This window comes from Dermacentor albipictus, chromosome 1 (assembly GCF_038994185.2).
Source record: "Dermacentor albipictus isolate Rhodes 1998 colony chromosome 1, USDA_Dalb.pri_finalv2, whole genome shotgun sequence".
Lineage (NCBI taxonomy): Eukaryota > Metazoa > Arthropoda > Arachnida > Ixodida > Ixodidae > Dermacentor > Dermacentor albipictus.
In genome coordinates this window covers 441,202,336-441,223,440 of record NC_091821.1, presented here as the reverse complement: position 1 = coordinate 441,223,440, position 21,105 = coordinate 441,202,336, and the positions used below count along the sequence as shown (strand labels likewise).

The 21,105-nt window shown below is 44.8% G+C and overlaps 1 protein-coding gene and 1 long non-coding RNA gene across 3 annotated transcripts in view; both read right to left on the bottom strand.

The window, feature by feature from the left end:
* Positions 1 to 1,058: 1,058 nt before the first annotated feature.
* On the bottom strand, positions 1,059 to 5,804 carry LOC139059161 (uncharacterized). The gene is made up of 3 exons (XR_011513966.1): positions 5,615 to 5,804; positions 2,358 to 2,431; positions 1,059 to 1,331 (listed from the first exon to the last, which is right to left on the bottom strand). It is a non-coding gene; the product is annotated as an uncharacterized lncRNA (long non-coding RNA).
* Positions 5,805 to 17,690: 11,886 nt separating this feature from the next.
* Positions 17,691 to 21,105, bottom strand: part of LOC135903072 (collagen alpha-1(III) chain-like) — a 442,036-nt gene continuing 438,621 nt past the window's right edge. For both annotated transcript variants that reach the window (XM_070532327.1, XM_070532328.1), the window contains one exon: positions 17,691 to 18,957. In XM_070532327.1, coding sequence (XP_070388428.1) covers positions 18,775 to 18,957 — 183 coding nt within the window. In that variant the 3' untranslated portion in view covers positions 17,691 to 18,774. The remainder of the gene's footprint in view (positions 18,958 to 21,105) is intronic.

The following is a 21,105-nucleotide window of genomic DNA, read 5'->3' as shown; positions in this document are numbered from 1 at the left end:
TTCTTCTACTTCAGCTCGTGACAGCAATTGTTGACAAAAACAAAGCAAGCGACTTGTTCAAAAGGAACAAGGAATGACAACTTTAGCAGAACAAACAGTCAAAGGAAGCCATGAGCATAGTCGAGACGTCTAAGCTGACCTTGGACAATGCACAAGGCTGAAGTGACCAGTACAGTCACTTAGGTCGTCATAGGGTTGAGGGCCATGACCTTATTTTTCATATTTGGCGAGCTGCGGCAATAAATGCTCAAAGTAAACATATTGCAATCGACGCACAAGATTGTCAATAAAGTGGTCGTCTCTTTTCACACAGATCATTAGGGATTCCACTCGGCTGTAAACAATGAAATGCGCCACTTGGAGGTTTAGAAGAAACAGTCCAAGCTGCACTTGCGAAAAATATGAGTGTGTTATCCGAAGAGAGAAGTTTTCTTTGTCAGAAATAATGTATGGTAGCTTCTTCTCTTTGATGAGCTCACAAATTTTTGCATGTTTTCCCCGAACGGGGCTCTTCACTTCCAGCAGCACAGAAGGTTGTCCATTCTTAAAACCAACACCGTCTGGGCTAAAGCCTAACCATGGAACGACAGGAATAATGACAAAGCCAAGTGCTGTTACTTCATTTCCAGTCTTTCTTGTGTACTCTTCAGTGGCTGGCCTTTCACACGATTTCCCACAGCGTGTGGCATCATTACCCTTAAAGGTTTTAGTTAAGTATTTCAAGATCTTTTGATTCCATGTGCATTCTTTGTTCGGCAGAAATCTGTATAAGCTGTGGCACTTGCTGCCAGTAATCCTTAGCATCCTCTGTCGGTGCCACTTGGTGTCATTTTGGCTCACTGTGCTCGAACAGATCTCAACTGCCTCCTCCTGTGTCACGGCAGTATGCGTTAAATAAAAGCGATACACAGGACGAGCGAGGTGTTCTTTGGCTCTTCAGTGTGGTGGCATCTTTAAAGGCGACACCATGGAACTGAAGTTCCTCATACTTTCGCACTTGTTGGCACAAATCCATGTGATGAAACACTACCCTGCATATAGGGCTTATTACATTTGGTTTGGCATTTTCCATGCTGTGTTCTTGAGCGCTGTCGTGGGTAAATGAGCACCGCCCTTTGCTGTGCAGTGCAAGCGTGCTGTTCGGAGCAACAGCAATCATCTTGTTACGTATTTCGTCAAGCTTCCCGCTGTCTAAATGGAGTCGTGGTGCACCTTGTACATGGCACAGATCTCTTGTCCTCCTTGGCTCATAAAGGCGCATCGATTTCAGTTTTCCCCATGCTTGTTTCAAGTCTGTTGAGGTAAGCTGCTCAAGGTTTTCGATCCCAGACCTGTGTGGCACATAAGCAATAAGTTATATTGATTAAACATAAAAGAGTACTACATAATATGACATTATAAATCAAAGCTACACCATTGCTTTCAGGAAAACATAACATCGTTGAGCATTATTAGTCGTAATGTAAATGTCATAAGCTGCAAATAAACAAGCTGTAACGTCCCCAATTATGCTGAAGGAAACAGTTTGGTTAAACACGTGCAATACTTGACTCCATTTGAGTCTGAAAGGTGCACACATTTCCCTAAGATTTGTACACAGGCAACCTACTAGCCCAGCTGTATGCGTAACAAAGCTCATGAATGCATAACAGTGCATAATTGCCACCAATGACAAAAGGGAAAGTAATGAGACTGGGTACGTAAACATCTGATTTATAATATTGCAAACCCTCCAAGTGATATTGGTATGTCTCCCTGCTGTCAGCAGCTGAGCCCATTTCTTACACCTTAAATTCTTTTTTGTTCTAAGTGAAGCGCTAAGTGCTGCTGCAAATTGAAATTGGACAAAAAAAAATAAGAAACACACACAGAAAGTAAAGAATAATCCTCACATATTTATTCTGACACATTAAGGCAATCCTTCAATGGGCAAGGGAATGGAATGTGCGCTAACAAATGATATCAAATTGCTTTCAAGGAAAAGTTCTGATCACTCGTTTTCATTCTTGTGTCATCAGCATTGCTTTTAATGTATCAACACTTGTCAGGTGCATTATTTTTTTCAAAATTTCCTCAGCACTTCTATGGTGTTTTATATTATGCTTCCAGGAATACATTCAAGCCTTTGCTCTAGCTGTGTTGACATGCTGACTGGCGCGGTGTTTCCATTTATCTTTGAATTTGTTGGCTGCATGAAGTGAATGTCCGTATAATCTTGAATAAAGTTTGTTTTTCTGTTTTCATTTGTTAACGAGTTTATGTCTTGAAATTTTGCTCTTTTCGAGCAACTTCAGCAAGGTAACCAGTGTGCTTGGATCAAATTTTAAAAAATTAACTGTTTTGATGAAAAGCCTTACCTGTGAACAGACAACAACAGTGCAAGCAAGTGCTTACACTGTGCCGAGTTGCCGGCCTTGCAGGTACAGTGGCCCTGAAACAACAGGTATTTTGCATAATCAATCACTGCACTTGCCCAACAACTATAGAATCAGGTACAGCCTGTATTATAAAATACATTAATATTACTTTTGCTCATTTATTTATTGCTCCTTAGTACAGTCAGACAAAATTCAGAAATGGATTGGCAGTCGACAAAAAATTGTTCTTGTGCTGCCTCACTTCCAGCATATGAAGCACATATGACCACTTAGGAGGAGGAGGAATAAACTTTTATTGCAGAACCAGCACTTTATGGTGGCCGGGCCTACGCCTCCCACGAAGGGACGTCGAGGGCTTGCCTCGCCGCCGCCTCGCGGGCGTGCTGGGTCGCCCAGGTTTGGTCGTCGAGGGTGGAGCTCCGCAGAGCCTCATGCAACCTCGACGAGAGAGTCGTGGTGTTAGTCTGTGCGTACTGTGCTGGGCACTCCCATAGCATATGCGAAAGCGTAGCCGGGTGAATTCCACAGCACCGGCAGTTGGGGGTAGTGTAGACGTCCGGAAATATAAGGTGGAGGCGGGCGGGTGAAGGGTACGTGTTTGTTTGTAGTAGACGCAGGGTGGTAGCCTGCGCCCGGCTGAACTTTGGGTGAGGCGGGGGGAAGATTCGGCGACTCAGGTAAAAGGCCTTAACAAGATCGTTATAAGTTGTCAGACTGTCCCTGGTGTCCAACTCATCTCCAGTGACTCCGGCGCGGTTGACTAGGCCTCGCGCAATGGAGTGGGTGACCTCGTTGAGATTGGGGAGGTGTGGGTGGACAGGGCCCGCATGGGCCGGGATCCATGTTAGGGAGATGATGCTGTCTTTAGAATGTGGTGCCTGGCAGAGGATGCGAAGAGCTTGGGGACAAATACGCCCTTTGCTGAAGTTAATAACGGCTGAGCGAGAGTCACACACTATGGTGTGACAGGTGGGATCTAAAGTGGCCAGGGCGATGGCCACTTCTTCAGCCGTCTCTGCAGTGGGGGTAGTGACGCTGCAGGCATGGTGTAGGGCTCCATCACGTGTGGCAACGGCCACAAATCGTGTGCCATGGGAGTATCGGGCTGCATCAACAAATGTGACGCCAGGTACGTTGGCAAGGGCTTTTATGATAGCTCCGGCCCGAGCTTGGCGCCGGGCCCTGTTATATTCAGGGTGCATATTCCTAGGGATAGGGTCTATGTAGATCCAGCTACGGATGTCGGTCGGGATCGGTTGTTTGGGGCCCTGTTGCTGATGGTAGGTGAAGCCAAGCGTGGACAGAATAAAGCGCCCCGTTTCAGTATGGGTGAGCCGTTCAAGCTGAGAGCGTTGTTGGGCTTCAATGAGTTCGGAAAGGTTGTTGTGAACTCCCAGTTGGTTGAAGAGTTCAGTGCTGGTGCAATGTGGGAGACCAAGTGCTTGCTTGTAGACCCCTCGTATGAGGGTGTCGAGCTTGTTCTGCTCAGCCCGGTACCAGTTGAGGTACGCAGCAACGTAGGTGATGTGGCATATGACAAAGGATTGGACGAGTCGGAGAAGGCTTTCTTCTTTGAGTCCTCCTCGACGGTTAGATATACGTTTAAGAAGTCGTAGGGTGTTTTGAGATTGGGCACAGATCTTGTTGAGAGCCAAGGCGTTGGAGCCGTTGGTAGAGATGGTGAGACCAAGAACCCGGATACTAGGGACGTTTGGGATAGGACTGCCATCTTGAAGGCGTAGGGTGATGGCGTCACAGGGTCGGTGATCAGATTGGTGTTTGGGAGGGCGACCCCGCTGAATGGGCTTGTATAGCAGAAGCTCCGATTTAGCCGGCGAACAGCGCAGTCCAGTCCCTTGGAGATAGGCTTCAACCGTGTCAATCGCCGTTTGGAGGGCCGATTCCACTTGACCATCACTGCCTCGGTACGACCAGATGGTGATGTCGTCGGCGTAGATGGTATGGTTGATATTGTCGACTTGCTGTAGCTGCTTGGCAAGGCCAATCATGACTAAGTTAAAGAGCATGGGAGAGATAACGGAACCTTGCGGGGTGCCTTTGCTGCCAAGGGGAAGCTGGTCTGATCGTAAATCCCCGGCCGAGAGGGTAGCCGTGCGATTGGAGAGAAAGTCACGGATGTAATTGTAGGCTCGCTCTCCCAGCTGGAGGTTGGAGACCTGATCAAGGATAGCTGCATGGGAAATGTTATCAAAGGCTTGAATGAGGTCGAGTCCGAGAATGGCTTTCATGTTACGAGAACGATCGTTGAGCACTTGATGTTTGAGCTGCAACATAGCGTCTTGAGTAGAAAGGTGAGGGCGAAATCCAATGATGGTGTGGGGATAGAGAGAGTTGTCCTCGAGGTGACTGTTGATGCGTGCTAAGAAGGCGTGTTCCATCACCTTGCCTACGCAATGACCACTTACACTTATTAGCTTTTTATTGACATGGTTTCCCTGACAGTACAGGAACACTTTTATCCCTCAAACCTTTGTACATGGTCGTCCACTCCTATCTAGAGCATGTTCAAGGGGCCAGTGTGTCCGACAAAGGCCGTGCATCGAAGCAATGTGACACAGGGGTAAAGGGACCTGAAGGTCGTGCTTGTTGTCGACTGCCACTCCACTTCGATGCGCGGCTGCAACGTGAGCACAGGCGCGCAGGACTGCACTCGTAAGGTAACAAATCATTGTCTAACAAACGTTAAACAATTGTGCAGTGGTCGCGTAGCGAACCCTCAGCTGATTCACGGTGAATTTATTTGACAGTTTATTATATAAAGATAACTCGAAGAATGAAGCGAGCATTGCCGCGGACCGGTAATATCGCTTGACCTGTCTAGGCAAGTCGCGGTAGGACTGACGCAGGCCGTAAAACTACCGCAAGGCTATCGCTTGCACAGCATTGCAAGGGTGAACGGTTATCGTAATAACTCGAAAAAGTGGTCAGGCATGGCTTTTTGTTTACTTCTCGTGTTCAACATCCAGCTTTGTGAACAAAGGCAGGGATAACTAGACAAAAAAATTTTCGCACAGAAAACGCTGCTTTAAGGCTGCTTTTCACGCCGTCGATGTAAAGAACTTCGGTCGCGCAACACGAAGAAGATTTTTTTTCTCGACACGGTGGCTTATTCAAGCTGTAGAAGTAACAACTTGCAGAGAGCACCACAAAGGTTATGGTACCCGTTCAAAGCGGTCAAATTAATAAAATAGCAAAAACTAAGCACGGTGACTTACCTTTATAACGCCGTTGCTGTAAAATCGAAACCACAGCTCATGTGGTTTGCTTCGAACCTGCGAAGTTTGTATGCAGAGCCCTTCAACAGTGACGGACGTCGACGTGCACGCTTTCATGCCGCAGCACACAAGATGACCAGCGTTTAAGACTTCTTCGCCTTCAATCAAGCATCGAATCCTGCGTTCTGCTTGCCCAATGTGGTCCATTATGCAGGCTAACGACAGCGGGCGTGTAAATTGAAGATCCATTATTCGCAACTTCCACGGACGATGCGAACTAACAAGACACTGAGCAAGACGACCGCAACACTGCACCGGCTGCGCTAGTTCTTAATCTCTTTCACAGCCATGTTGCATTTAAGGTGGCGCCCCCTATAGGCCGTGAAAGTTGCGAATAGCATTGGAGAAGTTGTGTCTACTTGTCTTATCCCTTTCTTTAAAGGGATAGTGAATAAAAAATTTGTCGCCGAGATTTCTGTCTCCAGTGATAGCTGTCGCACTGAGAGCGACCAAAACAAGACTCTTTCTGAGGAGAAGTGAGCGAAAAGTAATTATTTTAATGAATATTTCTCAAATCGCAGCACCTACCGGCCTCATCCGAAAGCTCTGGCAAAATCGGATGTCACGTCACGCTTACCCACCTAGAGGCCCATTGCGAGCGATCGTCCACACCACACTGAGCGCGCGAAGGGGCGAGTTAACGTTTGCAGCAACGCGCTTTCTTTGTTCGACTGTTCTATTCGTGCCGCTTCCTCGTGTGAGCTGTTCGAAAACTTCGTCTTTCATCTCGTGGATATGTGGAGCAGCCGTGTCAACGCCGCAAAATGCCGAGGGTCTGCTGTGCGCATGTGAAAACGGCAGGCAGCGGTAGTCTTTTTCTCGCGTACTTGTTCACGCCGTAGTTTTGCGCACAGGTGCCGTTTGACCGTAATTTGTCGTTTGTACGACGTTCTGAGCCAGATGTTTGGCCAATTCTGCCAGAATGAATCGAAATCCGCATCGTCTGAAGCGACGGCTGACGAAAGAAAATTCGCCGACATGAGACTGGTGGCGCCATCTCGTGTGCACCAAGGGAACAACGGGACGCTGAAACCGCTGCGCATGTACTCGTTCACTCCGTGAATAACAAGACGTTCCCTGCTCACAGAGGCGCATTTCAGTCACTGCACATGCCTGGCTTCAATCCTCACCCGTTGCTTCATTGCATCTATTCTCAAAACAGCTACTTGCGCGCATCAAGCACCTGCCGCGCGAGAGTCGGCAGCCGACTGTTATGCTCACGCCGCCGGCCACACCTGCTCGGATGGCCTAGGTACAGGGAGGTCTACACGCGTCAATATCTTCAACGATTTCTAAGTTTCTTTTTTTTTTTGTACAGTGTGTACTCACGGCACCTGTATTGTGCATTGATGGCTTTCATGTTTTACGCGCTAGCAGCTACCCATCCAAGCGGGCGGAGGAAGCCGCTTTGCGCAGAACGCAGAGTAAATTCCTAACGTCGCCTGACATTGCATACCCTGAGGCATAAGCGTCTTCGCTCTGTTGAAGCCAAACATGGCAAAGCGTTTGCGTGAGTGAATCACGCTGGGCGCGACGCCACGGATGCAACACTGTCAATGAGGCGTGCGCCTCTGGTCACGCTAACTCATTCGTGACAGGTGCGAGCTTGCGATCCGAGCAGCAGGAACCGCGTTTATATCTGGCTTCCACCTATGATGCCGCCCCTGATCTCTCGAGGCGAACGCGTGCACATGGAATGCACAGTGTAAACACCACTTTGCTGGTCCAGACTCTCTCGGCACCGCGGAAGGGGACTGCTACCGCGGGTCGTAGTCTTCGCTTGACGACGCGGACGGATCGCAGGCATACGCCTTTATCGTTCGTGGTCGTTCAGTAGGCCGCTCATTCAAGTCGGAGTCACAAGTTCCGCTCATGCTATCGCTCTCACTAGAACTTTGCATTTTGTACTGCGCAGCGCGAGGAAAACAAAACTGCGCAGCCGGCCAGCTCGCTCCGCGGCTGCTGAGGGTAGGTGTGACGTCAGTTCCGCCGGCTTGTTGTCGGGAGCGCTTTGCGAGTGACGCGGTGGCCGCTCGTAGAGAGTCAAAAATAACGCCATCCGCTCAAAAGTAACCCGAATAATGACTATTTACTATAGCAATAGTGTCTTAGGAATGCAATTGTAGGGCTTTCTTTATATTCTTCGATTTTTATTCTGTATCCCTTTAATTAAAGGTTTTCTTCTGGAGAAATAATGTAGCTGTGGAAACTTTGCAGATACTTTTTTAAGATATTTACGTAAGCTTCATGTACTCATTGCTTACGTAATGCCTCTATAACTGCTGGTATCTCGACCTTAATCAAATGCCTTTTGGTTATCCCTGAAAGCCATATAGAGAGGCTAATTATACTCTACGTATTTGTCGATAACCTCATTAATGACATGGATGTGATCCATTGTACAGTATCCCTTCCTAAAGCCCGCCGGTTCTCTTGGTTGTTTACAATCAGGTGTTGCTTTTATTCTATTGGAGATTATTTTGGTAAATATTTTATAGATTCATATGAAGTTCAAATTCGATATCATCTTGGTCGCAAGCGTATGCTGTGTGCGAGTGAAAGCATGTGAGTGTGGGTCGAGGATGGTTGCTCAATCTCGCGTGCGCAAGGGACGAAAGCCTGTTTCACATGATGCGATTTTCGTCGCACCGGAAGTGCGATTTCCGTCGTTTGCGATGAAAATCGCAGTCGCAGTGCCGACCCCCCGATTTTCGGCTGCGACTAACCGGTTGGTCGCACAGTCGCACCGTCGCACCGATCGCTGCGATTTTCCGTCGAAATTGCGCGGAGAGCTGTCAACGGAGCTATTTCGCCGGTATGTTTTGATGGCGTCTCGCACGAGCAGTGCAATCGCGGAGACGTGGATCGTCGAATTAGGTACGTGCGCGAATTAAGGGAGAATAAAAAACTTGTACAGATTGCATTCTCCTATTGCTATGCGTTTGTTGACACGCTACACAGCAAATGAAGTGCATTTTCACGTTTGCTTCGTGCGCCTTTGCGAGTTGTCAGTCCTAGGAGGTGTTCGATCCCCAGCAGACGACGAGGTCGTCACAATTTTCTTTTGTTGAGTAGCATGCAAAAATCGCGCTTACGGAGCAGCTTGAATTATTTCAACCTCGGCAAGGGCAAATGACAAGACAGCAAAGTACCCGAAGTTTCTACGTTGCCCTGAACGCGGTACCGTTCAGTTGCATTTTCTTGTCGGTTTTCAAGCATGAATTTCCCGATTCATCTTGAAAGCTTATCTTGCCTCTTATTAAATTTGACAGAGCAAAAGTGTAGGCTATCGTAATGAATTTGCTACGGTAGTATTAAATCCGTGGCTTGAATAAAATATTACATGCACGTTAAGTTGCACCTCTTCTCTGGAGACTTTTTTTTTCTTGCACAGAAACCAATAAACATAGGCTATGTTGCGGACTTTGTATCCTTACTGCATCTGTATGAACACTTGCTCTGCAAGGTAATCAACTGTACAGCTAGCAGATTAATTAAATTGCTTGCTATAGAGGCAAAGTGACAACGTACCCTCCAGCACAATTATGTAGAACTCGTGCAACAATGCGAAAAGCAGGCAAACGGCCTGTTCTTGTGGGGATAAAACAGTATAAAACGACACGCTGAAGAAAAGTAAATCAAAACTGTGCAGTGAAGTCAGCCAGTACAAGCAGTTCTTGCACATTCACAGCGGATCAAGTGTGCAGAAACATGCCTTCCATGTTTCTAGTAAGTTTCTAATAAGTTTGTGATCACATATATTAGTGTGTAAATCCATATAACGATATCCGCTGCGATTATTATTTTTATAAGTAATGAAATACCATGCTACTTCCAAGAACATATATCACCCAAGGATTTCAGAACAAATTTCTGCATTTCAACTATACACAATATGTGGCTTATTCAATAAAAGACCATAAACTGGGCTTTTTTGCCATGACAAATTTATTCCAAACTTTACTTACATACAGGCAAGAAAAAAAATTATAGACAGAAATATTGTTCTTCAATTTGTTCACCTGCCACTGTGGCTATAGCATTCTGCTGCCAACACAAGGCGAGGGGTTGATTTGCCAGCCATGGAAGTCGCATTTCGATGGGAGTTGTAGGTGAGAAAAAAAGCTCTTGCACTTAGATTTAGTTCATCACCTTTTATTGAACCCTTACACTTCAAAATACTATTGCATAGGGGGGCATGCTTATGCAAAATCTAACACCAATAGAAAGCAAAGGGCAGAATTGTAAACCAACCATCTTTCGTGATAATTCGAGTGTGTAAATATTCATTGCATCGATATGTATTGTTCAACAGCACTGCACAAATAAGCATGAGCAGGTGTAGCAAGTACTCTGTCAGGAAGCTGGTTCTACAGATGTATAAAAGGCATGAATGCTCATACTACGTCGCACACATAGCACAAAGAAAACCTTTTTCGAGAGTTGTCCCTTCTGGCAGATATGAGTGGGACATAAGCAGCAGAAACTTTATTGCAGGACATTGTGTAATACCGCTTATGAAAGAGTGAAGAGAGTGAAAAGGCTTTTAACAGCAGTACCTCATGCTGCTCTAATAAGAGGAACGATAAGCAAAAACATTTCTGGTAGAGCACTTAAACAGCAACTTTCTGAAAGACAGAAAATTTCAGGTGAGAGTTGGAGGTACATTTGGCGCACACACACCAACAACACGGGCATACTACAAGAAACACTACAGCCTATGGTGTATTACAGTCCATGGGAAAGCTATCTTATACAGAAATCAAGAATGATGCAACAAGCCCTCGACAACACTGCAGACTTTCTTGGCCAGTCTGGCCTCTCGCTTTCTGATAAGTCAGCTCATATGGACGTCGGAAAAAAAAAGAAAGACTAGAATCAAGAACTACCCAAGATTGCACATTGTGATCCACATAGCTGGACAAATATGCCCGCAAGTCAACATCCACAAATCCTCAGCTAGTGTAAGCCCGTGACGGCAGAGCCAGCACGTGGGTGAAACAATTATGCAATGCCTGGACGCAACTTCCACACCTGGTGAAAAGAATAATCTCGAAATAATGGGGGTGGACTAGTGCATACTATAGAAAATCGCAGATGCTGTGCTTGTGTCCAAGGTATGGCACGGTATGAATTACCAGCAGCACACAAAAAAGACAACTCATCGAATACAGGCATCGGGTAGTAATAACAGGTCTTTCCAACTGTACCATGCTTGATGACCTCTATGAAAAAGAGCTGACGAACAAGCTCCTACACGGAGTAGAGTTGCAGCCTGCAGCACAAATTCTTTGTCTCAAGAGCTCAGAACCTCGTCCCAAGAAACTATGCCAGCTAGCATACGAGATGCAAAGACGACTACCCCTCCCTTCAGAAACACAACCTCGGGAGTACCTGAACTTGAAACACAACAGGCCCATACCGTGGAATATGGGGGCAAACAATTAGGGCAGGAGACTATATGCAACTGCCAAACACACAGAGGAGGTTGCTAATCATGAAAATGCAAGCAAACATAAGGCACATATAGTACACTCATCTGGCAATACCAGTGTAACAGTAGTATGACACTACATAAAACTAAACGCCATATAAGTGAGTACCATTCCAGGTCATCCTACACCTAGAAAAGCTGAACTGAAGGCAATCAAAGCAGCACTTGTAGTGCAGATTACACCCTGCATGGATTCACCAGAAACTGTCTGGGCCTGCACATCACACAAGATTGTCGGGAAAATCAGGAGATTGACACGCGACTTGCAAGCACATAGCCAGAAATTAAATTACAGAATACATAGCCATGCAGATATTTCAGGAAACAAGCGGGCTTATAAGCCTGACATAATAACTGAAAACTAGATGAGTTTGTGTATATTCATTATTAACTAAAGTGCTACAGATAGACAACAGACAAGAAAGAAGTACTCGGTGTGTTCACTTCGTTCCTGTCCATCGAATTTCTGTTGCAGTATAGTTAATGAATTCATAAGGCTGCACAGGAGAAGAATGATACCTCTGCCCAAGGGCCCGATCTCACATCCAAATCCACGCGTGTGCACACACACACACAAATGTTGCAAGAGTGCATAGCATGAAGCAGTATCAACAGGATGACACTAGATATGGATGAGGACGAACTTTCAACTGAGGTTCATTTGTAAAAATGTGGCGAGTTATATAAATTAGCACAAAAAAAAGGACGATGAGCAAAACGAGAACAAGGTGAAAGCAGGAGCCAACGTTTCGACAAGTGGACTTGTCTTCTTCAAGGTCCACGTGTGAAAACGTTGGCTCCTACTTTCACCTTGTTCTCATGTTGCTCATCGTCTTGAATTTCCATCTCCTGCCTTCCCCGAGTTTTCCCCAGAAAAAGAAAGACATCTTTGAAGGATAGATAAAAATTGGTGCTTGATACAGGCAAACATGACAGGCGCCATACATCGTTCCTGCAGCATGCATCTCTCACCGCACCAGTCATCCGCAGCAAGTCGCACGGCCACGTGCCCGAACCACTCATTTTTCCGCCTCGTTCATTCCTCGAGCAGCTAAAGACTGGAACGGCCTTCCTGCTGACATTGTTAGCATCACTTGCCTGTCTTCATTCCTACAGCGTGCGATTGATCACTTTGAATATAATTTATGAAGTGTACCGAATGTGGAACTTATGTTAAACCCACCCCTTATGTAATACCCCCTCCGGGGGTCTTTAAGGACAATAAACTGAACTGAACTGAACATAAATAAAGATGCTACAGAAAGAAAATATAGAAAAATTCCAAGTGCAGGAAAAAAAAATCATTACAATTGCCAATCCTGCATGCCAGCACCTTTCAAGAAACTTTGTTGTTATTCCAATAGACGGACTGACAGCTTGTTTATGCAAGCACATTCTTCCAGTTCCATGCCACTGGGAAAAAAATGAGTTTCCTGGAAGGTAGCCACATGCACACTTGATGATCACAATGTTTTTTTTTTCCCTGGACTTGTATATCTATATGTATTTTCTCCCTTTCCTGCTTTTATGTTTGGTTTCATCAAGCACTAGTCTTTATCAGGTTTTATTGCTGTACTACTTTGTGGTAACCTTTATAGATCACTGCATTTTCACAATAAACCTTTTAATCAGAAGTTAGCATACCCTGTTCTTACTGCTTCACACTGTACATTCTTGCTACATTGGCCAAATAAAAGATTTTATAAGGTATCATGAGGGCCATTAAAGTGACTTGTTGCAGTCTAAAAAAAAAAAACGAATAGCCTGGCTGCAGATGGCACCAGAGAACACATAGGACAAACAAGAAAACCGAGATGATCTAACAACCAAAAGTTTAATGTACACACCGAGTAAATGCTCGCTGACAAGCAATAGACTGAACATGCACAAAAAGGAGAATCAAAAATTCATGTGTGTTTCCCGAGAGGAAATGCATCCATTTCTAACGGAGGCCGTGCTGACAAGATTAACCCAGCATTTTTAGATCTACAGCTTGCGTAATTTCTCTAGGCAGCTGATCTGCACAGAATGCTAGCTTCTTCCTCTACAATGCACGCTCAGATGTGGAGAGTGCATTGTAGAGGAAGAAGCTAGCATTCTGTGGAGATCGGCTGCCTAGAGAAATTATGGATGTTGTAGATGCAAACACACTGGGAGAATCTTGTGTCAGCATGGCCACTGTTACACTTTCAGAGATGGATGCGTTTCCTGTTGGAATCTGTATGGACACACATCAGATCTTGCTTCTGCTTTTTGTGTAAATTCGGTTTATTGCTTGTCGAACAGCATTTACTCGGCATGTTCAATAAACTTTCATATATTAATACACCTCATGATTGCCTTGGTTTCTAGCAGAAAGGTGTTCATTCTTTTTACAGTGAAGCTGTATATGCCTAGGCGAAACACTCATGGTCCGATCCCAAAAACCCTAGTGTAGGGGTATGAGCCATTGTTTAAGGGGGTGTGAGCCATTGCATTCGTCTTGCATGATGGACGGCGACATTTCTTTTTGGGTAGACAGAAATGCTTATGCATTTCAAACATACATTTATCTGCGTATTATTGCAGGGAAGGGACACAGAGGGGGACGGGGTTAAGACAAGATCATGATGTCATTATTATCTCACAGCAAAGGTGTGGTGGGCCATTGGCTAGACCGATAGTGACGTCGTTTCTCTCTAGCAGCAGAGCACGCGTGCAGCAGTCTCTCTCCGACCTCCCAATAGGTTCGAAAATGTGTCCCTGTATTTAATTAAATGAAATGTGCAGCCCGGGTGTGTCACTTCGTAACTGCAGTGCATAACTGAGTCATAAACATTATGATTAATGCATTAAAAAACACAAGTGTGTAACATAATTCAGAAAGACTTTGATGGACCCGCTGGAATACCACAATGAACCACTCATTGCACTTTCCATGATAGTGATCTTGCAAAGTGCAATGTGTGGCATTCCAAATAAACAATGTGATAAACCCAAGCCAAACATGTGCATAACCTCATTAAGAAACACAGACATAACCAATAATATAGAAAGACTTGAATAAACCATTGAAATTAACCCAGTGATAAACACCGGGGCTGCACATTTCAGCTTTGCTGGTTTACTGTCTGTACAGGGTGCACGGGCAGTAACTTTTTCTGTTATTGTTTGTTAAGTATTGTATAATGTTGTGCCAGTAAAACACGGACTAGTTGGTGCAATGTATTGGCACTGCTTTTTTGATGTTTTTTTATGTTGTGCCCTTCTTCCTTCTGTAGCTACTTTTCTATTCCCCCTCGCATAATACTCCAACCTTGCAGCCTGCGAGGTATATAAATAAATATGTATATAAGCACATGTCATTCATTTATCTGCATATACCTCGCATCATTTCTTGCTCAACAAACGTCACTGCATTGATGTCTCGCAGCGTCCATCTACATTAACTGCCATTTGCGTTTCGGTATGGTTTGTGAACAGTGTAATGCATAAAAATTACATTACATTAAGGTTGTGACCTATGCGGTGCATAAGCAAACCTTGCAAAATATGACATGTTGGATTGTTGAAAATAAGACAAATTGTATATATCGCAGTTACTTTAACAGTATTTAATTGACCACTTGACAAAAACTTCACTTCGCATAGATTCCAACACGTACACTGAATCTGCAGTTTTCTTCTTTGCTTATTAATGCAGTCGTTACTGCATGGCCACATTGTAGATTTGAAAACAAAGTGAAATAAATTTGTTTGTTGCAATATAACAATATGTGTAGATCACTGCGATTGTAACACAAAAACTTGATACAAACATGCACACTATAGGATGCAGATAAATGCTCAGGACAAACTCCAGAATGTTTGCATCCGGATACTTATGAAAGTGAACAGTTTCACTCCATGGCTGTCAATGAGAGGGAGAGAGAAAACTTAATTGTGTTCGTAGAACAAAAATGCATTGATAAGCTTAGACATATAGTCATTGCTTAACACTTTCGAAATGAATAATTATAGCTTGCTATCGACATTGAAGCAGCCTTTCGACAGCAAGAAAAGGAATAAGTTTCTCCAGCTCTGAACATTGAATTGCAGGAAATGCAAGCAGGCATAAAATTCTGCCAATACAATCTGTTTAGGAATACCAAATTGGAATAAACACTGAGGCTTGCATTTGTTCTTTCTCTGGCTGAGCAATCTAGTTTTAAATGACTCCCGTAAACACGTCGTAACAATGTTGATCTAATACAGGTTAAATGCATGACTAGCTTAAGAAATCCGGATGATTGCTATAAATTACAGTGAAGAAGCTATAATATCTAATAACATTAATAATATAATAATAATATTTATTTCCACAAAACAGGCTAACCTTGAGAGGCGTGCGAGGCTGAGCAGAAAGCTGAAAAATTCTACGGCAAGTCCGCCTGCCGTGGGCCTACGATCCTGCGTTATGAATAGCGCGTATTGATATGGTCTTCTTGTTAGAAGTTCCTAGTATACTACCAGCACGAGACACGGGACAACAAAGTGGACGAGAAGCGTGTCTTTTAGAATGCTATGTTACAACGTACAGGTTTTTACAAAAGTGACGGTAACTGCTCGAAACATTTGATGCGTCGGCTTTTGCGCCTTTAGAAATATTTAGAGAGGGCTCCCATATATACATTCGCAGCGCGAGCGCGGCGATGGACGAACCAGGCTAGCGCTAAGGTTGAATTTCACAACACAATTTTCATTCCACGTCGTAATCACACAGATCGTTTGAGGCTTCGTTCAGGGGCACACGCGGGCGTTCGGGTTGGTGCTTCTTGTTGCGTTTGGCGTAAGAATATGGCTAGGAGCAGGCACCACATATGCGCAATGACGGGCAATATACACGCATCATTTCTCCAGAAGCTGACGCCGAGCACGGGTAGCGCGAGGATCTTGTTGGGCTGACACGACAACTTCGTGGCAGCCGAATTCCGAATACTGCATATACGGTGAGGGTAGCTATATGAACTTGTCGATAGGTCATCTTGTATATTGTTGTAGCGCAGGCAGAACGAAACGGTCATAGAAGGTAGATAAAATAACACACAGCGCTGAACCATAGAATAAAGAATCGCTGAACCACCTGCGAACAGCTGTTTACGTGCGCGATGTCGCACTGAACTACAGAAACCGCCGTCGCGCACTCCGAAACAAATGTTAACTTCAACACGTTTTTAAAGTACAAAACAAGCATATTATTTGCTCCTAATAAAGAAAAGTCAACAATATTATAAGTTAAACGTTTTTTTTCATTACAATAAAATAATTGTGCAACGTGTGCCATGAAACCTGGCAGTAAGCAACCCTGGGAATCGCACCAGTCGCATTGTTAAAATCGCAATCATGTGAAATGGGCCCTCTAAAAATCGCTCTGCGACGCGTGCGACAGCACCGATTTTCGTCGTTCCAGTCGCAGCATGTGAAACAGGCAGAAGGCGGAGGGGACGCACACAGTCGGGCGCAGGGCACTAACTTAAGGGGGGGGGGGGGGGAGTACTATTCCGGCGGCGGCTGAATATGCCGCGCCTGAGAGTGGTCGTGCGCGCTCTACCTTAAAGCGATCTGTGATACGGACAGAGTCTAAGCGCACCGAGGGCCTTTTTTGCTTCGTTCGCGCTGTGTTCTCGACGCTTAGTTCGCGTTACAATGAAAAACATCACGAAGGACTTTTCGCTCGCTGCAGCTGCCGCGCTTCGTTACTCCAGCGTTATGATCGCAAATATCTGTGGTCCACGAGTAACACGTGTTCACGTTTGCCATTGCGCGCTTGTTAACAGTCTTGTTAATTATGTTAGTAAGCGAAGGTTTACAAGTTTATACAACCGATAAAGCTACTATCCTTACTTTGCATAGCCGTCCAATAAGTTTTTTATATCGCAACCAATGCGCCGCTTTTCAGGTGAAACTGCAACATCCGAAAATATTGCTAGAGTGCTGTGAGGTTATCGAAAATATCACTTACACAGTTAAAAAGGAACATACTTTAGTGGCGTCAGGTAATGTATGCCGTATAAATTGAAGTTCACTTCTATGATACGTTTCTCTCAACCATGATGAAATTAGTTGCACTTGACAACAACATTTCACGTGCCCTACGCTCTCAGTATTTCACTCGATAGGTGTGTTCGAAAAGGGGGTTGTTCGAATAGAATACTTCTGAAAAGCAACCCCCCCCCCCCCCCCGTAGTGAATCGACTAGACAAAATTTTCTAATTCTCAATAAAGTGCTGTTTACAACTGGCGAGGAGTTTCTTTGGGAAAAAAGAATTGTTTACAAAAAACAACAGACATCTCTTCTAGCATGTACTACTGGGTGTCAATTTAACCGATAACAGCTTCACATGAGAACAGATTCCCTGATAATTACAAGAAAGAAAAGGCAAGGTGGTAATTTTCATCAAGAAGTGGCAATACTGAAAGTTTAGAAGAGCGCACGCAGACGTTGTAAAACTGGCAGTATCAATAATGACAAACTAAATCCATCTAGAAAAAATATTTTGGGGCTAGCAGAAAGAGAAATATTATTATTCAAATATTGTAAATAAGTCAGCAAAGGTGATCTGCTCCGCACATTTGGTCAGAAAGTGTCTGCGTGCAACCACCGCAGCTCTCCTGCACGGCACTTCAAACCATCACCACTTCTGTGATCCTTTCTCAAACAAGGTTCCAACTTATATACGTGTGCAAAATTTTGCATGTCGTCGCACCTACGCTAAGTGCGTTCTTATCAGCAGTACCAAAAGCCAATTATTGTGGCTCGCGGGAAGACAGGGCGAGTCCTAAATCGATACTTGAATTAATAAAATTATCCTTCTATACCCATGTTTTCCAACAATATAAATACACATAATTGATGGTATTGAGAAAGAATTATAACGAAAAAATAAAATACAAGAAAGAAAAACAAATCGCTCCTTATGGCGCAGCCACAGGTTGCCACTTGCGAGATGAAGTGAGTCTGTCCAGCTCGTCAACAGTAAAGCAATGACGTCATGGGTGATTATGTTCGTAACCTGATAACAATACAAGTGTCACTATTCACGTGATGTGACCGTATGGCGCGTAGTTGTGTGGACCACTGTCTACACACCCATCGAGCATGCTCAGCCATACTTTGGTGTTGGTTCCAATCGTTAACGACACTTCGCGATGAGTCGTCAATGTATCGCGTTTCACAGAAGTCGAATGTTTCATAGCGTCACGAGAAAAAACATGAAACTATGCACACTGTCAAAGCGGCATAAGGTGGGCGACTCTGAAAAGCAATGTACACACCATAGCCAAAGTGATCACATTGTAACGATAAAAATCAGTGCCTTCATAGTGGAAGAAAAAACTAAGTAAACACAAATATTCACGTCGACTTGATGACTGCAATTGGGAGAAATAATTCAAAGCAAAGCAGCCACGACGTGGCCAACTGCAGTTGCCGACCACATCAATAAACAGAGGGCATCTTGTATCATTGTAAAACGGTCACTGCTCGTGAAGACTGCGCGGAAATAGTCATTTCTTGTTGACCCAGACGTCACTTTCTTTACCGCGTGCTGAGTGACGTACAGCCTGAACTTAGTTCATGTCATCTTCTTTATCCGGGAGACTGCGCTCCGTATTTCTTGTGCATTGCAGCCTGCACGGCCGAAATCAACTCGAACTTCCCGAAGTGAACACTCTTGCCACCGACGGTGAAGCTCCCAGCCACGGCGTCTTCTCCATAATCGTCAAAGACAACGCATTTGTCATCTCCGTAAGCCTTGAGCATCTCCGTCATCTGTAATTAAGTATGCATCGTTATGTCAATTCACAAATCTCGTCCACCAGTTTCACTACAGGACGGCTGGTACAAATACCGGGAGTTGTTTAGCAGGGCAGACATGGCAAGAACTGAATGTGGGTATTACTTATTTTGTTTACGATAACACATGGTGAAGCCATTGACGTGAGCCGAAAGATATGCTAATGGACAGCAGCTTGTACAATGGGAACGGGGCTGACAAGCCTTGCAGAACAATTTCTCAGCTGATTACAATTGATCGTCAACGTAGAGTGAGGTTGGACTCATTCGCAAAGTTTACGTTTAGCGAAAATGCTCAGTCAGGCTCACATTCAACAGAAGCATGGACAGTATGACTCAGTAGGACTCAAAATTCTGCAGCGTTAGACCTGGCCTGGCACCACACGAAATTAAAAGCACCAGAATGAAGAGCTCAATTACCGCGGATACTAAGCCAGATAACAGCAGGCCCCTTAGTCGGCAGACCTAGCAAGCTCTTAAATTAGGGGTTGTCAAGCTCCTTCAAATTCACGGGATTACGTATTCATGTTCGTTCAAATTCAGTCTCGCACCTTCGCCGGTAAATGTAATCCATAGTGAACAAATCTCGATCAAGCGAAAATTGAGTCTGACTTATTCAGAAAGCACATCATAGGGTAATGGATCAAACAGGCTCACACTAACCAGAGTCATACACAGTTGGCTCACTCTCAAACTCACCAAAATCAGTATCGACCTGGTTTCCCTATGATCTCAATCCCCTAATGTCCGACCTCTCCAAACGCATTCACACTCGCTTAGATCACTCAAGCAAGTTTACGCGGCCTAACTGAATACCATGCTCACGCTGACCTTCATTCCAGCGCAATCACACATCGCAAACTCAGACTCCGATACTCGGACTCCCGGAATATTGGACTCTACCCTTCTCGTTCACGGGAACGATCATACTGATTCGATTTCGCGTGCACGCAGGCTCGCACTTATTCTCCTCGATTCAAAAACCGTATGAATCGCAAATAATTCGTACTTACGGACTTCTACTCAATCGTAAAACTGTTTCAACTCTACTCAATTCACTCCGATTGACTCCCACACCTAGGTGGACATACTTTAACTGAGATTCATACTCGCACATACTCGGACTCATTGGACCCAGACTCATACTTAATTCGTCTCCGTGTGTCTTTCTGCGACTTGGAGTCACTCAAATTTTGACGTATACTTCGGTCGGCTCTAAATCAGGCTCGCACGTTTTCGAACTAAGCTGAAACCAATTCTATCAGGTATACTTAATCGAACTCACTGAGCACGAGGTCGCGGGATCGAATCCCGGCCACGGCGGCCGCATTTCGATGGGGGCGAAATGCGAAAACACCCATGTACTTAGATTTAGGTGCACGTTAAAGAACCCCAGGTGGTCGAAATTTCCGGAGTCCTCCACTACGGCGTGCCTCATAATCAGAAAGTGGTTTTGGCACGTAAAACCCCATAATTTAATTTTTTTTTACATTAATCGAACTCAGATTCACTCAGATTAATGGGTAGCTACGGGACATCCGCACGCGCATTGCTGCTTCCGCTAACAAAGTACATCCTCAATTATGACACCATGCTTAGCAGTACAGTTAGAAGAGGGAGGTACTCATTCATGGGCCGCGATTGAGACTATGGTTGATTAATCAGCAGTTTAGTCGATGAAGCTGCCATTTTTGAACTCGAGACACCAACACCATCTACCGGCTTCTGGCCGCCCGTTCGCAATTGTTGACGACGTTCTACTGTATGCAGAAAAGCGGTTTTCCGCATTCTGGTTGAATTATCTTATTCTTCAGTCACACGATAGCTTTGTCCAAAAAGTACAAACGGCGCGTTAGTACTGGCTTATTTAAAATTTTGGTATTGTAAACTAATGGCTGAAGGGCAGTGCCTAAACTGAACGTGTGCGCGTTGCGATGAAGTGATACCCACTTTCACGGAATTTTCGCACCAAGCTCGAATACTGTGCCTTGTCCCGTGATAGTGGTTTTTCGGGCGCAATCTGTGCACAATATTGTTTTCAGTGCAACTAAAGCATTTCTGATCCTTCCACTGCATTTGAAACACTCGACCCGTCAGAACATGCAGGGAAGGGGTAATCCACGG